Here is a 23,335-nt window from a genome sequence, read left to right as displayed (position 1 = left end):
CATCAAGATAAAGAGGCTTAAGATTCTTTTCTACATGTTAGAATGACAACTACAACAAACTGTGAACGCATTAAAATATCTGTACCTTTTGGATGGATAAGTAGAAAAAATCTACTACCAAATGTCTTGGTGTTTAAACTTTTCTATTACTATGATTTAAAAAAAAAAAAAAACAAATAACAACAACAACAAAAAAATCCAACTAAAGCAACTCAGGGAGAAAGGGTGTATTCCAGCTCCCAGGTCCACATCTAGCAGGAGTCAGGGCAGCAGGAGCACGAGGCAGCTGATAACATCACAACTACAGTAGGAAGAGAGCAACAGACACTGCTCAGCGCCCTTTTTCTATTCATATACAACCAAGGACCCCAGCGGTTCTTCTTACCTCCATTACCATAACCAGGATAATCCCCAACAGGGGCATCTCCCTCCCAGTTAACCCTAGGCTCTGTCAAACTGACAGTTAACACTAACCACACTGGGCCATGCATCTCACAATGGAACCATAAAATGCTCAACTGAAGCGATTACTTCAGTGTGGAATTCTATTGGAATTTCTGACTTGTTTATAATTTCCCATTTCATTAAGAAATAGTCCTAAAACTATTAAGTAGTCAAGTCCCCCATGAGCCAGTGGAGGGCCACACACCTACCACCTGTGGAAAGCATTAACTACCCTTAGTGGTCTATCAAACACAGACTTGGGAGAAGAACAGGTTGGCAGACACACAGGAGGGGTTGGAGGGTAGAAGCAAAGTGGCTCAGGCCATAAAGGCCTTGCCACCAAGCATGAGACACACAAGGTGAAAGAAAAGAACCACATCCAGTCATTTATCCTGGACCTCTAGCAGCAGGGTATCCAACACCCTCATCTAGTCTCTGTGGGTACCTGCATACACACAGCATGCGCGCGCGCACACACACACACACACACACACACACACACAGAGATGTATGTGCACACACAAATTTAAATTTAAATAGTGGCAAAAAAAATTCTGAGAATAATTGTTTTGACAAAGGAATTGACTACAAAACCTGTATACAGGAATAATTAAAACTACAAAAGCACATCCCATGCCCTATGCTCACTGTTACTGTTAAAACGGCAGATTTCTCACATTACTTTACAGGTGAAAATATTGTATAATTTGAAAATGGTGACCAGGGCACAATTTTAAATTTTGACAAATAACAGATATGTACTAGAAAATGCGAAACTTGATAGGTGTGAATATCTGAATTTTTAGAAAGAAATATATATACTAACTATATTTCAAAGTCTCAGTTACACACTCAAGTACACAAATCATCAGACCCCCCAGACTCCCTCGGGCAGACTGGTACTTCCTACGAAATGCACCACTTTCAGAGAACTACCCTGCTTTACTACACTTCTCTTCTTCCCTAGCTTGATTCTCCACTAGGCTGTCATTTCTTACAGACAGATAGGGTCTAGTCACTTTTAAAAAAATCCTCAATGTAATCTGTGCCTAAAAACTTGAAGTACAGCAAACCCCATGGAAGGCCCAGCAGAAAACTGGAGCAAATCACACACTGCAACTACAAATTGCCTCCTCCATGAGCTTCCCTTGAAGACGACTGCTCCACTGCTGAGACAGTACCAGAAGAGACACATCCTGCAGCGAACCTGTCAAAAACTACACTCCTTGTAGTCACTGATCTTAGTATCAGAGGCGGACAGAGAGATGATGCTTCTAATTTCAGCCATGACACACAATTCTAAAAAGAATAATGTAATCTTCCTGCTTGATTACTATTTGTAATAATCTCTTACCTATTTTGAATTAAGCCTCTAAGTATAGTTCATTTCAAGAGGAGACTGGTTTATGTAGACTGCACAATTCTCCTATGATAACAAGCCAGCTAACTGTCCTTTTGTCGGTACCTTTTATGGCCGCAGCTTCGTCCGTGTAGAGGTAGTCCAAAATAACTTTCAGAATCTCAGACTGCATTGGCATTTCCAGAGCTGCACAGCTGGAGGCCTATGTGCAAGTGAGACAAAGTAAGCCTGTTAATCTGAAACAACAAACACTATCATAGTCTAACTAAGTTACGACTATGACAACTTTAGACAGGAAACTACACCAGAGACCCTTGGAAGGATTTATAAAACACAAACCCAAAAGGAGACATTTAATTTAAAACATTTAAAAAGGGGTCACACATAATTTACAAAGATGAACTGAAGAGCTAGTTCAAGGCACCAAGGAGCAGCCCTGAATGTCTGAATGTATAGCCCCTTTCTATTCCCACCTCACCTCAATCCACGAGCTGCTCAGCATGCTGTGGAAATACTCTGCAAGAAAAACAGTGGGTGAGAACAGGGAAGCAGGACCAGAGAAAGTACTCAGCAGCTAAGAGGTTCACCTACCAAGTCTTGCACAGAGCACACATTTATGACAGGGGAATTCCTTTCCATCTACAGACTTCATGGTAACATCATACAGAAACGAACTGAAAAAAAAAGTTTAATCAAATAAAGATCAATTTCTTGTATATTTGCAGACAGGGTAGAAAGCCCAAGGACTGGCTTAACTTTAATCCTAGCCAAAGGCTGGCAAGTATAAAACTATGGATATGAATGTGCTTTTTCTCTCCCTATCTCAGGACGGACAACAGTAGTAAAATAATTTTTTAAAAAAATTTTTTGAAAAGGGAACTGAATATTAAACTTTAAGACCTTTCACTTGATTTTCTTTTTTTACTGCAGGCAAGGTATGAGAGAAAGTCAGAGCATACTCAAAGCTCTTCACTTCTCTCGTTTGAACAGCCTCCTGCAGGCCAAGTAATGCACAGAAAAGCCCAGTTTCTCTTTCTCTAAGACTGTGCACCTGTAAGGCATCTAATGCAAAGCTTCTAACACTGTACGGAGAATATTCATTCTTGGAAAAGTATACTCAGCCAAACAGTCAACATCATGATGACCATGCATAACAACCTGACGAGAGGTCTGCATCAAAGCCTACCTATAAGATGCAGAACTGAAGAAAAAGCCACAATAAAACAGAAAAAACAGAAAGAATGACCTCCTTCAATCACCTGAGCAGTTAATGCTTTCTAGTCAATGGCGCCTCCCACCCAAGAAGCAAGGAGATAGGTGGCCGTGGGGTGTCTTCCCTCCTCATGAGGGCTGCAAGCAGTCCTACTTCCATCTTGTGAACCAAACTCTAAATATGAAAGGCTGATCCTCATTCACTAACTTACCATTTCTTCTGACTTAGCTTCAGTTTATTACCAGTTTTCTTCGCAATAACATTGATTTTTTCATTTTCAAATCTGACTCCATCTAACCTACCAAGGAAAAGTACAAATTAACAAAAGGTGTATGTAGTCTTCTCCTAAGACCGATACATAAGAAAATAGAACAGACAGGTTTACAGTTAAACACAGCTATGTCACCTCCTACAAAGTATCAAGAAACCTATTCCAAGTTACAATAAATCATAGTTTTAATTAGAATTTAAAATAGGCTTAATACTATTATTGACGATGCACAAGTCACAGCTATAAGGTAGTCTTCCTGTATTTTCCAGTGAGATTCACCACACGCATCCCCCACCCGTGACAAAGGCTATAGTAGCACAAGCAGCTTCACATGAACGCCTTGTAAGAGAAACAGGAGTATCCGTGCTGACTCATAATGTGACAGGTGCTGCCAAACACTTTATGTAAGTCCACAGCTAGCCTTTATCTATAAAACACAAGGACTTTACATACTGAGAAACTGAGGTTCATAGAAACCTGCCCTGGCCCAGGTGAGTAGAGCAACAAAGCAAACACTGTACAGGTCTTTCTGCCACCAGAGACCTTTCCAGCACGGGGCAGGACTTGCCACTCTTCCTGTTACACACACAGCACACAGCCCTGGAACTTACCAGAAACCTTTCTGTTCTTTCATTTTAAATGAGGAAGCCCCTTAGTGATAACCACCAGATCCATGTCCCTCTTTCCCAAAGACAGAAGTCAAAGGGAAGACAGAGACGGGATGAAAGGGGAAAAAAAAACAAAACAAGGCAGCAGATGCTTCAACGAGGGCTGAAGGAGGGAAGCTCAAGAACACGGGATGAGGACCTGTACCTGCTACTCAAATTACTGAGGCCAAATTTCTTTGCAGCGTTCTGCAGCATCCGTACAGGATCTTCTTCCCCGGCACCTTTTCCCTTCTTGGAAGATTTGTGTTTGCTCTTCTGCCTTTCACTAATTGTGTGAGTCTGGTTGCTTCTGTAAACCTCAAACGCTGCCTTCTGTTTATCATCCTCATGGCAACTCACTTTATGCAGATGAGAACCTGGGGAGCCCTTATACTCTTCCGGCTTCCTGTTCACGATCACTCTTGGTTTGAAGCCATGAGTTAAGAAGTCACAAGTATCTGTGTACATGAACTGTAAGAGGTATTCAAACAAGTCAGGATGAACTTTCTCCACCACAAAAAGATGGCACCCTGCAGCATCTTCGTCTTTGCGGTAAACATCTGTCAGGTCTAAAGGAGTGCCATTTGAAAGAAACAATTTCTGGAAGAAGTCAGAACGCACTGCCAAAACGTATTTATGTGCAGGAAAGAGTCTATTGCCAACTTGAAAGGTCACGTCGTGGATGCTGTCCATTTCATCTGCTTCCCTCAGCAGCCTGCCAAATTCTTCAAAAAAGGATGATGAAGACACAACTGGAATTTCATAAAGGCTAGAAATGAAAGATAATTACTGCAGTGAGCAAAACAAGGAGATGGATCCCAAGCTGGTTCTCTTCAAGAGAAATGGTTTACTTAAATTAAACTTAAGACATGTTCAATTCTAGCATTTTCTAAAATACAATATATCACCCAAAAAAATGTTAACTAGTTTATCAACCTTTAATGGTTTTCTATTCATTTTTACATACTGTTAAACAACATATCTGAAAACAATAAAGAAAACTTCCCAAGTTTTTCCTTTCTTGCATAATTTACTTTACAAATGAAGAAAAAAAAACAGTAACTAAGCAAATAAAACTAAGGGCACAGATCAAAGAATCTTTCACACAATTTCACACAAGTGAAAATATATATACAATCAGTCTACAAGCCTGAGTGCTGTATGCCTATAATCACACCTTGCTCATCTACTTTCTCCCTACAAATAAAGGTGATTAATGCTCCTGTTCTGCCTTGGACTGGGGGGGGGGGGGGTGGTTCCCCAGCTTACGACACTATCAGTGTTAGATTGGGCACATGGGCAAACCAGAATGGATGGTGACCCAACTTCCAGGCCCTCCTCTCTCTGCCACTGATGCTTATCTTGTTTCTCTGCTGAGGCACTTAGAACATGTTCCCTGGGATTCTGCCCAACATGTGACCACCACCTCTCTTTTGTCAATTATCTTATTCAAGAGTCAGAAACTTTTACACACTACCTAAGAAATGTTTATAAATATTCTTCAGAACCCGAGAAATGTATATGCAGGCATATACATTTGTCTTGATTTTTTTCAAAATCAGATAGAAACTAAGGAGAACACACACTACCCCCGGTGTAGTCAACACTCCCTTCTGATCACCCTTCTAACACACTCATTTGTTGAAGGGATCTTTTGGTAATAGCTCCTCAATTAAATTTGCATCAGGAGCTACTGAAAAGAAGGTCTAATGATTGTTCCTTCTAAAAATAAAATATATTAAAGACAGTTATACCTTGTTTTAGGGTCTGACTGTAGGATTGCAAAGTTGCACCCACTTGCATCTGTGCTGACACTAACAGCTCTATGGGCAAAGGGAAGTTTCTCAAGTCGAATTCTTTCATACACACTATTTGTATCAGAGACACAAGACACATCGGATGAGGAATGATGTAGGTTTGGTAAAATGTCTGCTAAAAAGAGAATAAAATGAACTCTCGTTAATTAAGGCTGCAATGAAATTATTAGAGATTTAGGAGTAACTGGGATAAAAACTGATTCAAAAATATAAAACTGTATTTCATACACATGATGTATGAACCTCTCCATCTTTAACACAGCATTACGAGCTATGTACTTTCTATATACACAGAGAATTTTCAGAATTAGCCATAATGTCTTCTCCCAACAAACACACCTTCCACACTACAGCAGGAGTTAATTTTCAGAATGGCATGTCCGCCTATAACAGCTTTGTATGAACTAAGTGTCACCACACACTCCCTCCTTCCTCTCACAGGCACTGACCACACTATTCTACTGCTGTTGAGTCAGTGATCACCAACATAAACAATCAATAATCAGTAGGACAAAAGTGCCCCTATTTTCAATAAGTCCAATCTACCAAGGAGAATGTACAAGAAACACATGACAAAGAACTGGTCAAATGCAGTCTATAAGAACAAAGTATAAAATGTTCCCATGTAGACATGGCACTTATAAAAAAATTATTCTGGCTACAGCAGAAAAAATTTTAAATCAGAAAACATAAAGACTTTATTAATTACTTTGAGTCAACAGAAATAATAAAAGATGATACAGATTGGGACTGTGGCAATCAGAAGGGAGGAAACAAATGATTTTTAAAAATTTAAGACAGGAGTAGCAAACTTGGTAATTGTTAGATGTAAGGGAAGGAGTATGGGTGTCAAGGATGGCCATTTACTAGGACAGAAAACACTTGAAAAGCAGCAAGGGAGCAGAAGATCATGAATTCTGTGACATCACTAAAAGAGCTATGCAAAACTGTAAAGATTTGTAAGACGTCTTCAGGACAGGCCTGTGCCCTCATTATACTTTCAAATGTAGCCTATTTCAGTCTCCTGGACTTTACCATGCTTCCGTTTGCACCCTGTTATCCCATCCCTACGCACATGCCTTTAATGCCAGCACTTGGGAGGCAGAGGCAGGCAGATCGCTGTGAGTTCAAGACCAGCCTGGTCCATAAAGTAAGTCCAGGACAGCCAAAGCTACACAAAGAAACCCGGTCTCAAAAAAACCAAAAAAATAAAAAATAAATAAGAAACGTATGTGCTCAGTGTATGTTTTAGTTATCTGTCTCAACAAACTTTAGTAAAAAGTATATTTTTCAGACTATAAGATGTACCCAGTTTTTAGAGCAGTAATATAAGAAAAACAGTAAAAACAGCAATCAGACCATAATGTGCACTCTAATTCCCCCCTGACTTTTGGGGGGAAGTGTGTCTTATGGTCCAAAAAAAAATACAGTATCTTTTGGCTCTGTGAGCTATGAGTCCCACATTTTAGTACTATTAAAACCCTGCCCAGTATCTAGCCCACAGTCAACACTCCTTACATGTTTACAGACTTGAGTCATCAATTAAAAAAAAAACCCACAGCAAATCAGTGTTATGTAAAATTCCTTGTTTTATGATTTTTAATTTTGAAGAACAGTAACTCAGAGTAACCATAAATGTTCTTAAGATAAACTGTAAGCACATAACAAGTAATTCAGCAGTTCAAGAGAACATAACGAAAGACCACAATGCCTGAGAATGTATTCAATACTAATGACAGAGAGGGACACTCATGCCCTGTGCCATAAGTGACCTTACAGTCTATAAGATACAGACACTGAACTAACCACAAAGACAAATACACAAGCTAGGGATCAACCAAGCGGTACTAACACGTTAAAGGCTAACTAGAGGACTTACGTGCAGCCATACAAACTGACCTTTCTTTTCAGAACTCTTTCTTTTGTCCTCAAACCATTTCCCTTTAAATCCTTCCCCATCCTGTGTGATGAACAGAGTTTCATTTCTGTTTAAAGCAATATCGGAGATTGACACCTGGCGCGGATAGGCCCATCGGCACTGCTTCAGAGAACTGCTGAGTGACCTCCAGCAAAACACCTAAAATGACACCAAGCCACAGCACATCATAAAGCAACCCAGCATCAGGACAAGCAACATCTGAGTTTAGAAACAGTGCTGTCAAAATAAAAGCTGTAACTCCTGTGCTTCAATGATTATTCTTCCACAAAAAAAGAGAGAGAATACAAAAATCAACAAGATGTTAGGGGATGAGCCTTTCAGGGAAGTAGACTAAGCCACATGAAGTATTAAACTGTGCTTCACTCCTCCAAAGGAGATGCTATTTTCCATATGACTTGCTTGCAGTATTAGTGTAGCACACTAAAATGCTAGAGCCAACACTTCAATGCCAGATAATTACCAAAGTCAAATCAACTCACTCTCAAGGATAAAAAGAAGATATGCTTAATTACAACTAAAAAACCCTTGGATAAGGAAGTGATGCCAGCAGTTCGGGAATTGGATAGGAGAAATGCTAAAACTACAGAGAGGACCTAAGGGGAGGGTGCGGGGCTGCCCTGCACTTCACCTCTGTCTGGGCACCTGCCACACTCTCAGCCTGAAGCTGCTGATAGACAGGAAGAGGCGTTTTTACTTGTTTTAAGATAACGCTTACTATAAAGGCCAGGCTAGCCTGAGAATTCATAACTCCTAGCCTCCTCATCCTATGCACTGAGATTAAAGAAGTGTTCTACCATACCCAGTAAAAATTGATGATTTCCAAAAGTACGATTCCTCATAACCAATCTTTTTTTTAAGTAAAGCACAAATAGTACCTGACAAAGTCATTTGCTTAAAGGGTCATGTTCCCACTGTGAACCTAATGGCTACAACTTGTGCCTATGAACACCCAGCAGGTGGAGCTTTGAGACTGCATCATGCTGCTGTGTGAGAGGAGCGGGGTTGAAACAGGTCTTCAAAGCAGCCCAGGCTTCACTGCAGTGTTCTATGCAGCCAACATGGCCTCAACCTCCAGCCAGCTAGGACTCAGAAAAGCAGCACTAGGCCTGCCTGAAGGCTGCGGTTTTCTGGGAGGAAAGAGGCACTCTGTGGGACTGAGAAACATGCTCAGATGGAACTATTCAGTTTTTAAAATGTGAAGCTTCATATCACTATTTACACCCCACAAAATATTTTATATCGTTATTTTATGAGAAGAAAACTGTTTTCCTAACCAGTATGTAAATGTATCAGCGATACTAATATATAATACACAGATATAATGTTAAGCTTAAAGATATTTCAATTTTACAATACTATTCAAATTTAAGAGATGTCTATAGTTTATGACATAATTATAAGCCTGTATTATGCATATCTTTATATAATAATATATTTTAGGGCTGGTAAAATGAGTTCCCAGGTAAAGCTGCTTACTGCCAATCCCAATGACCTGCGTTCAATAGCTGGGGCTTGATTGGTATCAACAGAGAAGGAACTCCACCAACTTTTCATCTGGCCTCCACATAAGCGCACCCAGAATTTGTATGTACGCGCATGCCTATACTCACACACACATATAATCTTAAAAGTCTAGCAATTTTATCAGAGAAATGCATTGATACATTTATCCAAGGGATGAAAGTTCCATTTAAGAGATAAGGTCTGGAAGCACACTGTTGTTTACACATGTAATAGGATAAAGGACACCATAATCTCTGCATACAGAGAAAATGTGCACATTTATATAAAACCATAATTGGGAACAATCTTTTCGATTTTAGCACAAATCTGTAATATGCTGCCTTTTTACTGCTACAAAACTACTCACATGACATTTTCTTCTATCTATGTCTTTCAATATTGTTTATCAATACAGTTTTTAATGCCAAATAATTCAAACTTCTAGTTTTCATTTTATGAATAAATAAAACTTTAGCCTGCGGTTTCACAGCAGAGACAGTCCTGTGTCTCGGGAAGGCAAGTTCCACACTGAGATGTCAGAGAAGGGAAGGAGCATCATTGGCAGCCATCACACACCCGCACTACATGTTATCACGGTCTGCAGAAATCACACACCCGCACTACATGTTATCACGGTTCACAGCCATCACACACTGGCACTACATGTTATCACGGTCCGCAGCCATCACACACCCGCGCTACATGTTATCACGGTCCGCAGCCATCACACACCCGCGCTACATGTTATCACGGTCCGCAGCCATCACACACCCGCGCTACATGTTATCACGGTCCGCAGCCATCACACACCCGCGCTACATGTTATCACGGTCCGCAGCCATCACACACCCGCGCTACATGTTATCACGGTCCGCAGCCATCACACACCCGCGCTACATGTTATCACGGTCCGCAGCCATCACACACCCGCGCTACATGTTATCACGGTCCGCAGCCATCACACACCCGCGCTACATGTTATCACGGTCCGCAGCCATCACACACCCGCGCTACATGTTATCACGGTCCGCAGCCATCACACACCCGCGCTACATGTTATCACGGTCCGCAGCCATCACACACCCGCACTACATGTTATCACGGTCCGCAGCCATCACCCACCCGCACTACATGTTATCACGGTCCGCAGCCATCACCCACCCGCACTACATGTTATCACGGTCCGCAGCCATCACACACCCGCACTACATGTTATCACGGTCCGCAGCCATCACACATCTGCACTACATGTTATCACGGTCCGCAGCCATCACACATCTGCACTACATGTTATCACGGTCCACAGCCATCACCCACCCGCACTACATGTTATCACGGTCCGCAGCCATCACCCACCCGCACTACATGTTATCACGGTCCGCAGCCATCACACATCTGCACTACATGTTATCACGGTCCGCAGCCATCACACACCTGCACTACATGTTATCACGGTCCGCAGAAATCACATTACTAGCCTAACGTAAAACTATACTCACCCTTCCAGCTCCATCCAAAGCAAGGATGCATATTTTCTGACCCCCATTTTCTGTCAAATGTTCAGGATCAACCTTGTATTCCATACAACCTCCAGACACAAGAACCTTTTTCAAGTTTAGCTGTCTGAATGAAAAAAGTCATAAATTAACATAATGTACCATGAAAGTCCTCCCATGCTACTGCTAATAAACTCACCCATCAGCCACACCTCAGTTTGCCTGTGTATCTGATGTGCAGGACACAGTGTAGAACCTGCTAGCTGCTACTCTATAACTGCCTCCCTCTCAGGAAGTTGACTTGCTTAGAAAAAAACATTATTTTCAATATTACCATGTGGTAATTTAATCTGCATCAAGACAACTAGTGAAAATTTGAAAGGATGATATAGTTTTACAACTTAATGTGTTCAGGGGGAACTTTTTGTTTTATGAATGTTAATTAAACAACATAAACTTAACATTAAACTACAACTTAACATTCCACAAGTCAACTCACACCTATTTAATTGGTTCAAGGAAACATGTGCGATCACATTTTCATGATTATGAAACTAAATGCAACCTACAATCAGTGTCACACAGGGAAGGTGGGCTGTGGCAACCTACAATCAATGTCGCACAGGAAGGTGATGGGCTGTGGCAACCGAATGTCTGGCACATTCAGCTCAGCTTCACGGTTAACAAACTGGCGAAGTCACAATCTCACCAACACCTTCACACGTGAGCACGAACATGCTTGCTGCATTTACATTTAAATCCCTAATTGCATCATAAACTAGGCAGTGTGTCCAAGGACTAAGTTATATTTTTCCAGGAATCAGTTATAGTTGTGCAAAGTTATTCCCTATTCTAATGAAATAGTAAAGAATGAAACATTGCTCAAACTTCTTAAAAGGTCTGAAAAGAAAAAGGTTTTCTACAAAATGTAAACACTTTCGAAGGACCTAAAACAATACACTGTTGTCAAATCAGATACGAGTTAATCAACCACTAAGGACTGAAATGTATCAGAAATACAAGATTAAATTCCCAATTATTTCAGACACCTGCTCTTTGTATCGCTCTAAACAAAGTGTCAGGTGAAACCCTGAGTATGTGTATAAATGAAAGGCTACAGTGCCATGTGCACCCATGCTTAAGCTTGATTCTGTATTCTTTCATATCCCAAGTAACAGCTGGCTTACAGTATATTACCACAGCCTAGAAACAGACAGGCCACACTGTACTAGGATAAGCACAGCAGTTAGATTAAAAAAAAAAAGTGAACCTGGATAGAGTGTTTACGGTAAACAATTGTTTTTAATAAATAGTATATAAGATGTCAAAGTCTACAGATGAGACAGTGATCACTTTATAAACCACGAATGAGGATTAGTCTATTCTGTGTACCAGATACATTAAGAAACTAAACCTTATGGGACATATCTCACATTAAATATGATTCAAAAATATTATTTTACAGTTTGCAAACAAAATTTTTATATGTTCATTGGGCCTCTGTCAAATCATCAAAGAAAATGATTCTTAGTTTCCGCTTCCATACTGTCTTCTCAAGGAGCACAGCTAGCAGCCGGCCGCTGGTGAGTGGCTGGACACCTGAGTTCTTAGAGCTTATAATGAAAGTTTCTTTCCAGAAATGAACATACTTAGTTGCCATCTTCTTGCACTGATAGTCTGCAAGTAAGTAAATATCTCCCCTTGTGGTGACACAGACTGTGGCGCCATCACTTGCAGCTACTAAAGACACGACGATATCCTTATGATGAAGGGCAGAGACTTGGCGAGGGGTAGTGACATACTTCTCTCCGTTGGGATCCAGTAAGTGACCTGAAAAGTTTACACAAATAAGCAAACCATACAGTATCTACTGTAAGATCACACTGTAGTTTTTAGATACTGCTATGAAAGATTCCTTACCCAGCTGTCCACCATTCAGCCCCAGCGTGTAAACAGCTTCTCGCGTCCACAGCACCGTATGAAACCTGCCTGCAGCTACTCCAATGATGGTCCTTCCTTTCAGGTGTTTTGCCTGTATCTATTCAAAATGACAAGACTACAGTCAACTACATATCTAAAATCTAGTGCAATTTTCTTTAAGATAGAGTACACCAGGTAGGAAACACCCCCCTCACTGCTTCTGCCTTTGCAACTCCTAACACAGCTCACCACTCATGCTAAGACCCAGCTTCTCAGAACACACTGACACAGCCACTTCCAGTCATCAGTGTTTATAGACCAAACTGGCATTGAATAAAACCCAAATCATTAAGATTTTGGCAATAATAAGCAATATACAAAATAACCATTCTTAAAACAATATACGGTGACTTGTAAATCTGGCATATGCAGGGTCTCACAATGGAGGTGTGCTTGACATTTTGGCCCAGATAATATTCTTACATGACGGACTGCCTTATGCACACCTGGGCTTTACCTACTAGCTAGCTGTCATTGGCCCCATCATCCACTCCTGCTAAACTGTCTTCAAATACTGTCATATAAGCCCTGAGAAACAAAGCTTTTTAATCAACTTAGGATTCCAAAGTGGCCATAAGTCTACAAAACAAAACAGTCACAAGTTGACAGTAAGTTAGAGAATGCAGATATTTCTGAAAGTATTCAAGTAGAGACTACACCCAAATACCCTGGAGTAATACGGCTGATCTATTAGCAATCCAGAAAGGGAAAGAGAAAGACTTACATACCTAATTAAAAACATCAATTCAAATATAGTTTTAGAAACAGAAGATTAAATCAAAATGGAATTTAATAGATAAGGTGTAAGGTGTGATGCACTGAAAATATCTGTCATGGGTGACAAGTCTAATATCACATTAATTTAGAGGACTCCACATATGTACAAGGTTTCTCTATTTGGGGAATGGGTACCTTCTGACAGTGGCCATGTGCTGATTGGAGTGGAAGAATGGTGGACTTTGAACCATATACCCTCATGTCAGCAGTGACATTTGAGTAGAGACACATTTAAGTAAACAAAGGCTTTTTTTCTTAGTGCCCTTGTGCAGGTATGTTATATTGATAGATTTATTTTTAAGAAAAAAAACTGTAAGTGTCAGACTATATGAGGCTGAGAATAAATTTAAGCAGTAAAAATCTTGTCTAGCTTATAAGAATCTTGACTTCAATCCCTAGCACCAAAAATGGAAAAAAAAAATTAAACCAGGCTCATCTGTGCTTCTACACACTTTAAAGTTAAATCTACGGGCTGGTAAGATGGCTCAGGGGTTAAGAACCTATTTGGCTCTTGCAGTGAGCCTGAGTTCAGTTCCTAGCACCATGTCGGGCAGTTCACCACCACCTGTCTCTCCAGCACTAAGGGACTCTTCTGACATCCAAAAGTACCTGCCCTCAGGTGCACATACACACACAGAGACACACACATATAAACATTACTCTATGATAATTTAGTAGGCAATTCCCCCGAGTACACAATCACCCACGTGCTTTTATTTTTAACTTCAAATGAATGCTAATTTGTATTATAATTTTCTTATGGGAAAAGAAAAATATAAGCAGCATAAGAAGCCCTGAGTGAGTGCAGACCTGAGTTAATGTGTACTGTTGACAGGGCACAGCCATGTGGAGGGCTCTAACCCTCCTCCCCTGTGCTGTACCTAATAAACATGCTGCGGTTCCAGGATACTGCTGGTGGTAGGTGCCCTCCATCAGAGGAAGCACACCACCACTTGATCCAAGCTTTCCTGTCCATGCCTGTCTGTCCTTCACTCTCTCACTGCTGCTAGCCAGGGTTCTGGGACCCAAACCACATAGGTCTTATCAGAAAAGTATGTATTAGTGGAGATGAAGTGAACTAAGTAAATAGTTACTCCATTAGTAAGTTACACCTTTTATCCATATAAATTTTATCCAAATAAATACCTTATTGGTTAAAAAGCAGAGGCTTACCTGTCTGGGTACATTAGAACTAGAAGGTGGAGGAATAATTCCTAATTGGTGAAACATGTTGAGACCAAACGTATAAACACATCCATCTTCAGTTAACACAACAGTATGATCCTTAGCAGCTGCCACTTGGGAACAATTGTGACCAATCAATCCTTCCACAAGCCTAGGAACCTAGGAAGCAACATTAACTTTATAAGACTCCAAATGGTATGGCTGGAAGACTACTGTCCAGAGGGGAAGTCTACATCTTATCAAAGAGCAGGTAAGCTAATGAAATTATGTTCATGGTTTATAAGCAAAATAGATTTAAGGTGAGTAGGGAACATTTATTACATATTCTCATTCCCCCCCAACAAACCTGTCTGTCTGTCTATCTGTCTCTGTCTGTCTGTCTGTCTGTCTGTCTGTCTGTCTATCTGTGTCTGTCTGTCTGTCTGTCTGTCTGTCTGTCTGTCTCTCTCTCTCTCTCTCTCTCTCTGTGTGTGTGTGTGTGTGTGTGTGTGTGTGTATGTGCACATATGTGGAGGTCAGAGCAAAACTTGTAGGATCTCCATCTGTGAATGCGAGTGATCAATCTTATAATGTCAATCCTAGAAGTACCTGCTTGGATCTCAGGTGATTTTTAAGCTCTTACTGTATCCCAAATGCAAATTTAGTTGGCATGAATAAAAGAAAATGGAGCCCTTCACTACTGGATATTTTAGGAAGCAAAGGAAAAAATATAGCTTCCCTTCAAGAAATAACCAAACATACACCGTCCTGTTTCTCCAGAGTTGCCCACCCTAGACTCAAAGCTCACCTCAGCCACTTACTGCCTACTTGATCTCAATCAAATTTTAACTTTTCTGAGAGCTAAGCAGTCAATAAATGACTGCTTTCTCACTGTTACTGTAATACATAAAATGCAGGCAGAAGTACTTGCCGCTCACAGGACCACTGTGAGGAGGCTCACTAACGTAACAGCAGAACACCAAATCCTCAGGCAGTGGAAGCTAGTAATGACGTAGCTTTATCCATTAATAGATGATAAACACTGAAGATTTCCTCTTTCAAAAAAAGAAAAAAAACAAATCAGCCTTTTCCTGGTATGTAATAAGCTAGGTTTCTTCCAATTACCTCTAAGCTTCAGTAACATTAAAAACTAACATTCTAATTATAGAGAAAATAAAGCTAGGCATGGTGGTGCACGCCTTTGATCCCAGGGAGGCAGAGGCAGGCAGATCACTCAGAATTCAAAGCCAGCCTCGTCTACAAATCGAGTCCAGGACAGCCAAGGCTACACAAAGACATTCTGTCTTGAAAAGAAAAGAAAACAAAAACAAAAGCAAAAGAAAACAACATCAAAGAAAAAATATTGTTCTGTTTTTTAGATCATGCATATTTTAATGCAATAGTATGACGAAATAAAAAACTGGACTTCTTCAGAGAAAGGGTTATTATAATTATTCTGACCTTTAATTTCAACTCTATAATTTATACACACATATATATAGATAAAAGTATACATATGTATGATATATATACATATGATATATATACATACATATACACATATACAAATATTATAAATACATATATTTTCTCAATATTTGCTGTAGGTCAAATATTTGAGATACTTTCACTTTGTAGCTAAGTCTTTAATTTGTATGTTATATACTAGAAAACAGATGTCTTACAACTATTACTAATTTTGTACATTATTTTGGCCTTACAATTGGGATAAAAAATTAACTGACAGTTCTAATTCATTGCGGCTTTACTGACATCTACTATGCAATGACTCAATTACCAAGCATGTCTGCTCGTCTCCGTGGCCTAAGCGTCCTCCACGACCATGCCCACAGGTGTAAACTTGCCCTTTCTGGGACAGAAACACTGAATGAAATTTGCAAAGCACCACCTAAGGAAAAATAGAATTGTATTATTAAACTCTCTGAGTAGTCCTTTTATTTCATTCTTTAAAGTAGAATGTTGTTAATTGCTTAATTTAGATAATGGGTTTAAGAATATTCACTATGCTATGCTCTTTACAAGTGTGCTAAAATAAAAACTATATATGCCTCATTTTCATATCTATAAACACTCACAAGGGAAGGGAATAAAGAAAGAAAGCAGTTAAGTACGAAATCAAGCCCTGGAATGTAAGCTTGCACTCCTCAGTGACAAAAAGTAATTGTCCTTTGTTTTCCAATTTAATGAGCTATTAAAATGCAAGAACTGAGCACCATGAAAAATGGAGAACAAAGATTATCAAATATAATCTATATTATTAATGAAAATAGTAGAACCATCGAAAGAATATTTGTAGACGGTAGTCATTTGACTGATGCACAGGTGGGAGAGTACTTTTTTCATGTTTTTATAGGTGTAATATCATTTTATTGCCTTACAGAATTTTGTATGTGTTTTCAAGTCTTTCTCTTTCCCATTTCCCTTCCCAGTTCACAATGCTCGGTCTGCTGCTGACACACACTCAGTACTCACATACTCCAGACGCAAGCATGCTCAAATAGGCAGGCTGCTTCGTCAGAAGACAGAAACAGTAAACTGGCATGAGTTTTAACCATGCCTATGTGTACAGACTAGCACACAGCCACACTCTGTGTACAGACTAGCACACAGCCACACTCTGTGTACAGACTAGCACACAGCCACGCTTTGTGTACAGACTAGCACACAGCCACGCTTTGCGTACAGACTAGCACACAGCCGCACTCCGTGTACAGACTAGCATACAGCCGCACTCCGTGTACAGACTAGCATACAGCCGCACTCCGTGTACAGACTAGCACACAGCCGCACTCTGTGTACAGACTAGCACACAGCCGCACTCCGTGTACAGACTAGCACACAGCCGCACTCCGTGTACAGACTAGCACACAGCCGCACTCCGTGTACAGACTAGCACACAGCCGCACTCCGTGTACAGACTAGCACACAGCCGCACTCCATGTACAGACTAGCACACAGCTGCACTCCATGTACAGACTAGCACACAGCCGCACTCCGTGTACAGACTAGCACACAGCCACGCTTTGTGTACAGACTAGCACACAGCCACACTCCGTGTACAGACTAGCACACAGCCACACTCCGTGTACAGACTAGCACACAGCCACACTCCGTGTACAGACTAGCACACAGCCGCACTCCGTGTACAGACTAGCACACAGCCGCACTCCGTGTACAGACTAGCACACAGCCGCACTCCGTGTACAGACTAGCACAAAGCCGCACTCTGTGTACAGACTAGCACACAGCCAGCTTTGCTCAGTGTAGCACTCCACTCTATCTTAGTACTCAATAACTCCTTCCACCTTAAGAAATAGAAAGATGAGAAAGAAATCCTAGAATTATTCATTCTCCAGAAAGCCACGATCCTTTGAAAATTGGACTGATTTTCACAGTTGAAAATTTAAAAATCCTTGTAAACAATTCCTTAAGAAAATTATAAGCTAAGCTAGATAAATTCATTGACTGCTCAGAGTTCTATAAACACATGCCTGTCCAAAAAGAGTAACATAAAATACTCATTTAGCTGTACCCAAATACCATAAAAGAAAGTCTAAAAACCAATCCCAAGGTTTTAAAATTAAAATTTTTTTTAAAGAAAATTATTGTATGAGTCAAAACAAATATATTTGGTTAAATTATATATTCATTATCATTCCACTACTAAACGACCCATGATTCCAAAACTTAACACTTTGAATTTTTAAACCATTAGACATGGTTTGCACTTCCGTTCTCTAGGACATATAATGGTTTCATCTCTGCCCAGTGACAGTGAATTGTCTAGGACTATACTACAGAGCCAGCTCTTTTTCAGTGAGTAATGAGATCTCCATCGAACTCCGCTCAGTAAATATTCCCATCCAGCTTCCTCTTCCAGAGCTGAAATTTACACTCCTTCCTTCTGACACACCTGTCCACGGAGCTTGCCTTACTCATTCACTGTAGTAAATAAACCCCTTTAAGCCTCAATTTCTTCACAAATGCTATGTCCTTTCATTACTGAACTTTTTTAATGTAGTGTTCTAAACTTAATACCACCAAGAACAGACTCCATTTCTCGTACTGCATATAGTAGAACCAGAAGGTGATTTACACTCTAGGCCCTTTAATGGTGGTGTTATTCTTCCACTTCTTGTGAAAGTTCCCAACTGCTCAAGGCCACAAAATCTAGCTCTACCACATAAAACCCAGGAAAAGAAAAACATTTCTCTAATTCTCTAAATCAATGGTTCTCAACCTGTGCATTGTGACCCCTCTGGGGTCTCATGTCAGATATCCCAAATATCAGATACTTACAATTCATAACAGTGACAAAATTACAGCTATGAAGTAACAACCATTATGGTGTTGGGAGTCACCAGAGCATGAAGAAATGATTTAAAGGGTTGCAACATTAGGAAAGTTGAGAATCACTGCCCTAAATGGTCAGCCATCACCAACTCTGAATGGATTGCCATTTTGTGCTTAGAGAAAAGCTGAGAAGGGAGGGAACAGCATTGTAAAAAGCCCTTGCAGGCTTACTGTGGCTAACACATGCTCAGCATGGCCTGCCCACGACATGCTCAGCACTCCACGCTAGTGCACACACCCCACTCCTGCTCTGAGAGCCCATCAACCTCACGTTCACTGTTGACTCTGACACCAGGCTCATGGCGCCCACTCTTCTAAGTTCTTTCATTATCCTAAGTTTTTCCAGGGCTAGAGAGGCAGATTTTACTACACCACCATTCCATTCTTTCCATTCTTTAGTCTCTTCTCACTCTTATACAAGCTCCTATTCCTGGCCTTTCAAAATTAAATATTCTCTATAATTAACTTTTTTACCTTAAGAAAAAAAACCCATGCTGGTTATGACCCATCAGATTATGTCTTTCAAATAAAAGAGTGTAACTGCTGTGGTGTTATACCAAAGCATAATATAATATTCTTATCATTTATCATCCAAATATATTTTAGCTAAAGGGGATAACATTAACAATTACACCAGAAAAACCATCAAAACCAGAACTGGAACTGTCATAGGTAAGCCAGGCATGCACAGTAATCTTAAAAACTGAGAGTTCTATCTTCAAATATGAGCTAAGGGCTTGTAATGACACATGACCCATGACCTTAGGTGAAGTAAGAACATTACTAAAATCTCCAGGCTCCTATTCTAGGTTAAGCCAAAAAAGACACACACAGACACACACACACACACACACATACACACAGAGAGAGAGACAGAGAGAGAGAGACAGAGAGAGAGAGAGAGAGAGAGAGAAAGAGAAGACAGAGATGAGACAGAGAGAAGGAAATTATGAGTTGAAAAGGCCTCACATTCTAAACCATGTAGTCTGGATTTACCCAAAGATCAATCAGCTAAATTACTTAGTTTAAAACAAAATAATAAGTAACAACAAGAAATAGAAGTGAATATGAACAAGGAAAAGCTAAGAAGTCAAGTTAGGACACTGTCATCACTATCCAAGAAGAGCTGAAGAGAGGCTTGGCAGCTAACCTCATGATATAGTCTGAATCTAGAATGTCCTTTAAAGACTCTTGTATAAAAGGCTTGGTCCTCAGATTAGTGTTACTGAAAGGACCCCAACAAGTGGGGGTTAGTAAAAGGAGATAAAGGGTCACTGGGGGACTGTGGGATACCAGTCTCTCCTTCACACTCGCTGTTTCCTGGTTGCTGTTAGGTGAGCAGTGTCTTCCACCACAGTCTCCAACAGGCTGTGCTCCCTCACCAGACCCAAAACAAGGCAAACTAACCATGGACTCCACAGCTTCGATCCAAAATATATCCTTCCTCCTTTCTCAAAATCTCAGGCATCTTTTATAGTAACAGAAAAGATTAACAGAGCTTGTAAGACAAAGATGAGGACAAGTGATGTGATCTGAGGCTGAAAACGTAAATATCTTAGCATTAAAAGGAATACAATGTGAGTGGCAAAAACAAGACTTCAGACCTGTTAAATTTAAATACTTTACAAGACTGCCCATGGTAATATGAAAACAAAAGAGGAGTAACATTAAAAACAGTAAGCACACGCGTGCGTGCGCGCGCGCACACACACACACACATACACACACACACACACACACACACAGAGAGAGAGAGAGAGAGAGAGAGAGAGAGAGAGAGAGAGAGAAGAGTGAGAGAGGAGGAGCATGCCCACAGTGGCACTGTTTGTGCAAGCAGAACACTACATTCAACAGAAGGATGAATAGCACACAGCAAAGCACAAGTTACCAGCTCCAAGTGCACTCACATTTAAGAATTCAAGATCATACACACACATACATACACATACATACACACACACACACACACAAACACACACACACAATCACACTGATCTGCAACACATGCACCCGAGAAATAAATGCCCTAGCACCCCTTGCACAAACATTTCATATGCCTGGGGTCCTGATATCACTGAAGTTAATACAGTTAAAAACAAACAAAACAACAACAAAACCAAAAGTAGCAAATTCCTAATGAATTTCATCATCATGGTGTTTTCAGACCTTTAAAAAAGTAAAAATATACAAAATCCAAACTATCAAATACAAAGTTTTTATCTTATCTCTCAAAGTACAGAGATGATCCTTCAAAGCACCTGCTTAACGTAGACCCCACTCCTGGAGAACAGGTCCAGCAGCTCCGGGTGATGCTTGCTATTCTGGCTTCCATGACCCAGAGTGAAGTTTGTATTATCTCCCCAAGTATAGACTTCTGTGGGATCTGAAATAAAAATTAAGATTTGATACTGTTATAGTTTAAGCAAATGACAATTTAGCCTAATTACAGAGACACAATAACCATCAGTTTGCCCGAGGCAGGGCTCAATAGAAACTGATGGAGCTCCTATATTTAGAAAGATTGCAGTCCTGCAAAATAGCCTATTAACACAATATACAATTCTAAGGGATTTTGAAACTTAGAAAATCAAAATCATAGTGAAAGTCTGCATCCAACAGGAGCAATCAGAGCAGTTGGTCCTCACTGAGAGCTAACATGTAACCTCAGCTCAGTGAACCACTACCTGCCATGTCTAGCTTGTTTAAGAAAATCTAAATTTAAGATTTAAAGTTATGTTCATATTATAAAAGTGAGCACAGTATCACTGTTACTATATGTGACTACACAAACATTAACTTTTTAGGGGAACTGAAGGACTGAGATAGGATCTCCAGAGCACAGGATGGCCTCTGGACTCATTACGTAACAGAGCATGGCCTTGGCCTCCTCAGTCTGACACCACCTTGCAAGTCCTGGGATTACAGATGTCAATTAGCACACACAGCCTAACATTAGCCTTCACAGTTCAGTCCTGATACACAAAATCACAACAACTAAATTTTGACTGTCATGTACAATGCAGTGTAAATGCGTGTGTAGGGGGTGACTGTGTTCTCACTTAGCTTACGTACAAACTATGCAATGCCCCCATTTAATCCTCTCCTTTAATTTTTCCTCCTTCCCTTTCCAAAACTAAAAGGTCAAAGAAACTGAAAGAAGAGACACGGTATGTGAGAGTAGGACTGGGGAGATGGTCAGTGGGCAAACGTGCTTACCACGCACGTGAGGACCTAAATTCAAATCCCCAGAACCCACATAAAAGCTGACATGGGGTGAGCACCTGCAACCCCAGCACTCCCACAGGTGGTAGGAGGCAAAGCCAAGAGAATCCCAGAACCTTGCAAAACACCTCTTCTGGCAGATGTCACAGAAAAACAAAAGGTGCTACCTGAAACCAGGTGAAAGGTAGAAGCAGCATCCAGGGCCACCCTCTGGCTGCTCCATGCACACTGAGTCGTACAAGCATGATATACTTACACCCAAATGCAGAAGCACATACCCACATGAAGACACTTACGACAGAAACTGATTGATTTTTTTAAGTTTTAAAATGTTTAAAATGGGTAAGATAGTTACTTCTCCTCTTTTCGTTTTTCAGTTACTCCAGATGCTGATATTATTTCCTGGATGCAATTATGACTTTAAACTAGTTAAAAATTATAAACTGCTCAGTCTTTGTGTTGTGTTTTAACTCTTACAGACAATTTTAAAAAGACAAAACAAATTGTTCTGAGTACAAAAATAAAAATAATCAACAGCCATTAAGGTATAAGTTCTTTGCACATGTTCAAACAAACAAATCCTCAAAATTTTATTCAGAATCGCAAGCTGCGCTGCTGGACTTGTTTGTGGAGCGGTTCTTACCAGTGTTATTGAACACAACGTGAGTTGGCCTGTCCTTCATCAGCAGATCCAAAGGTGACAATCCTTCTCTATCTTGCATATACAAGCTAACACCATGCTAGGAAAAAAAAAAGTACATATTATCAATTTACTCCAAATCAGCAACTTCTATTCTTAAATATCAAAATCAAATGATGAACCCCATAAACACATAGAAAACAGAAAAATAACCATCTAATAATCATCTCTCATATATACATATATTTTTCTCTAATATACAAGAGAACTAAAAAATATCAAATGCTCAATTATTGGTAGAACAAGGAAAAAAACGACATTTTAAAATTTTAGTGTGTGTGTGTGTGTGTGTGTGTGTGTGTGTGTGTGTGTGTGTGTGTAGGTGCCCACTGATACCAGAAGTGGACATCAGATCTCCTAGAGCTGGAATTACACATATTTGGGAGCCACCCAACGTGAGTGCTATGAAATGAACTCTGTCCCCTAAA

The 23,335-nt window shown here is 40.2% G+C and overlaps 1 protein-coding gene across 3 annotated transcripts in view; it reads right to left on the bottom strand.

Moving 5' to 3' along the window:
• Window positions 1-23,335, bottom strand: part of IBTK (inhibitor of Bruton tyrosine kinase) — a 63,891-nt gene that overhangs the window by 31,235 nt on the left and 9,321 nt on the right. Inside the window, exons 3-16 of one of the 3 annotated variants that reach the window (XM_084752089.1) lie at window positions 22,851-22,947; window positions 21,244-21,368; window positions 16,410-16,520; window positions 14,621-14,791; window positions 12,611-12,728; window positions 12,340-12,520; window positions 10,694-10,817; window positions 7,652-7,829; window positions 5,690-5,867; window positions 4,102-4,704; window positions 3,229-3,315; window positions 2,396-2,478; window positions 2,283-2,320; window positions 1,910-2,006 (exon numbers count right to left, since the gene is read on the bottom strand). In XM_084752089.1, the coding sequence (XP_084608215.1) occupies window positions 1,910-2,006; window positions 2,283-2,320; window positions 2,396-2,478; window positions 3,229-3,315; window positions 4,102-4,704; window positions 5,690-5,867; window positions 7,652-7,829; window positions 10,694-10,817; window positions 12,340-12,520; window positions 12,611-12,728; window positions 14,621-14,791; window positions 16,410-16,520; window positions 21,244-21,368; window positions 22,851-22,947 (2,191 nt within the window). Of the gene's footprint in view, window positions 1-1,909; window positions 2,007-2,282; window positions 2,321-2,395; window positions 2,479-3,228; window positions 3,316-4,101; window positions 4,705-5,689; window positions 5,868-7,651; window positions 7,830-10,693; window positions 10,818-12,339; window positions 12,521-12,610; window positions 12,729-14,620; window positions 14,792-16,409; window positions 16,521-21,243; window positions 21,369-22,850; window positions 22,948-23,335 lie in introns of those variants that run through there. The other 2 variants (XM_084752090.1, XM_084752091.1) reach the window with 2 other exon arrangements.

Source organism: Acomys minous, assembly GCF_964271855.1.
Source record: "Acomys minous genome assembly, chromosome: 13".
In the NCBI taxonomy this organism is placed as follows: domain Eukaryota; kingdom Metazoa; phylum Chordata; class Mammalia; order Rodentia; family Muridae; genus Acomys; species Acomys minous.
The sequence above is the reverse complement of the archived record's forward strand: the minus strand, read 5'-3'. Positions and strand labels throughout refer to the sequence as shown.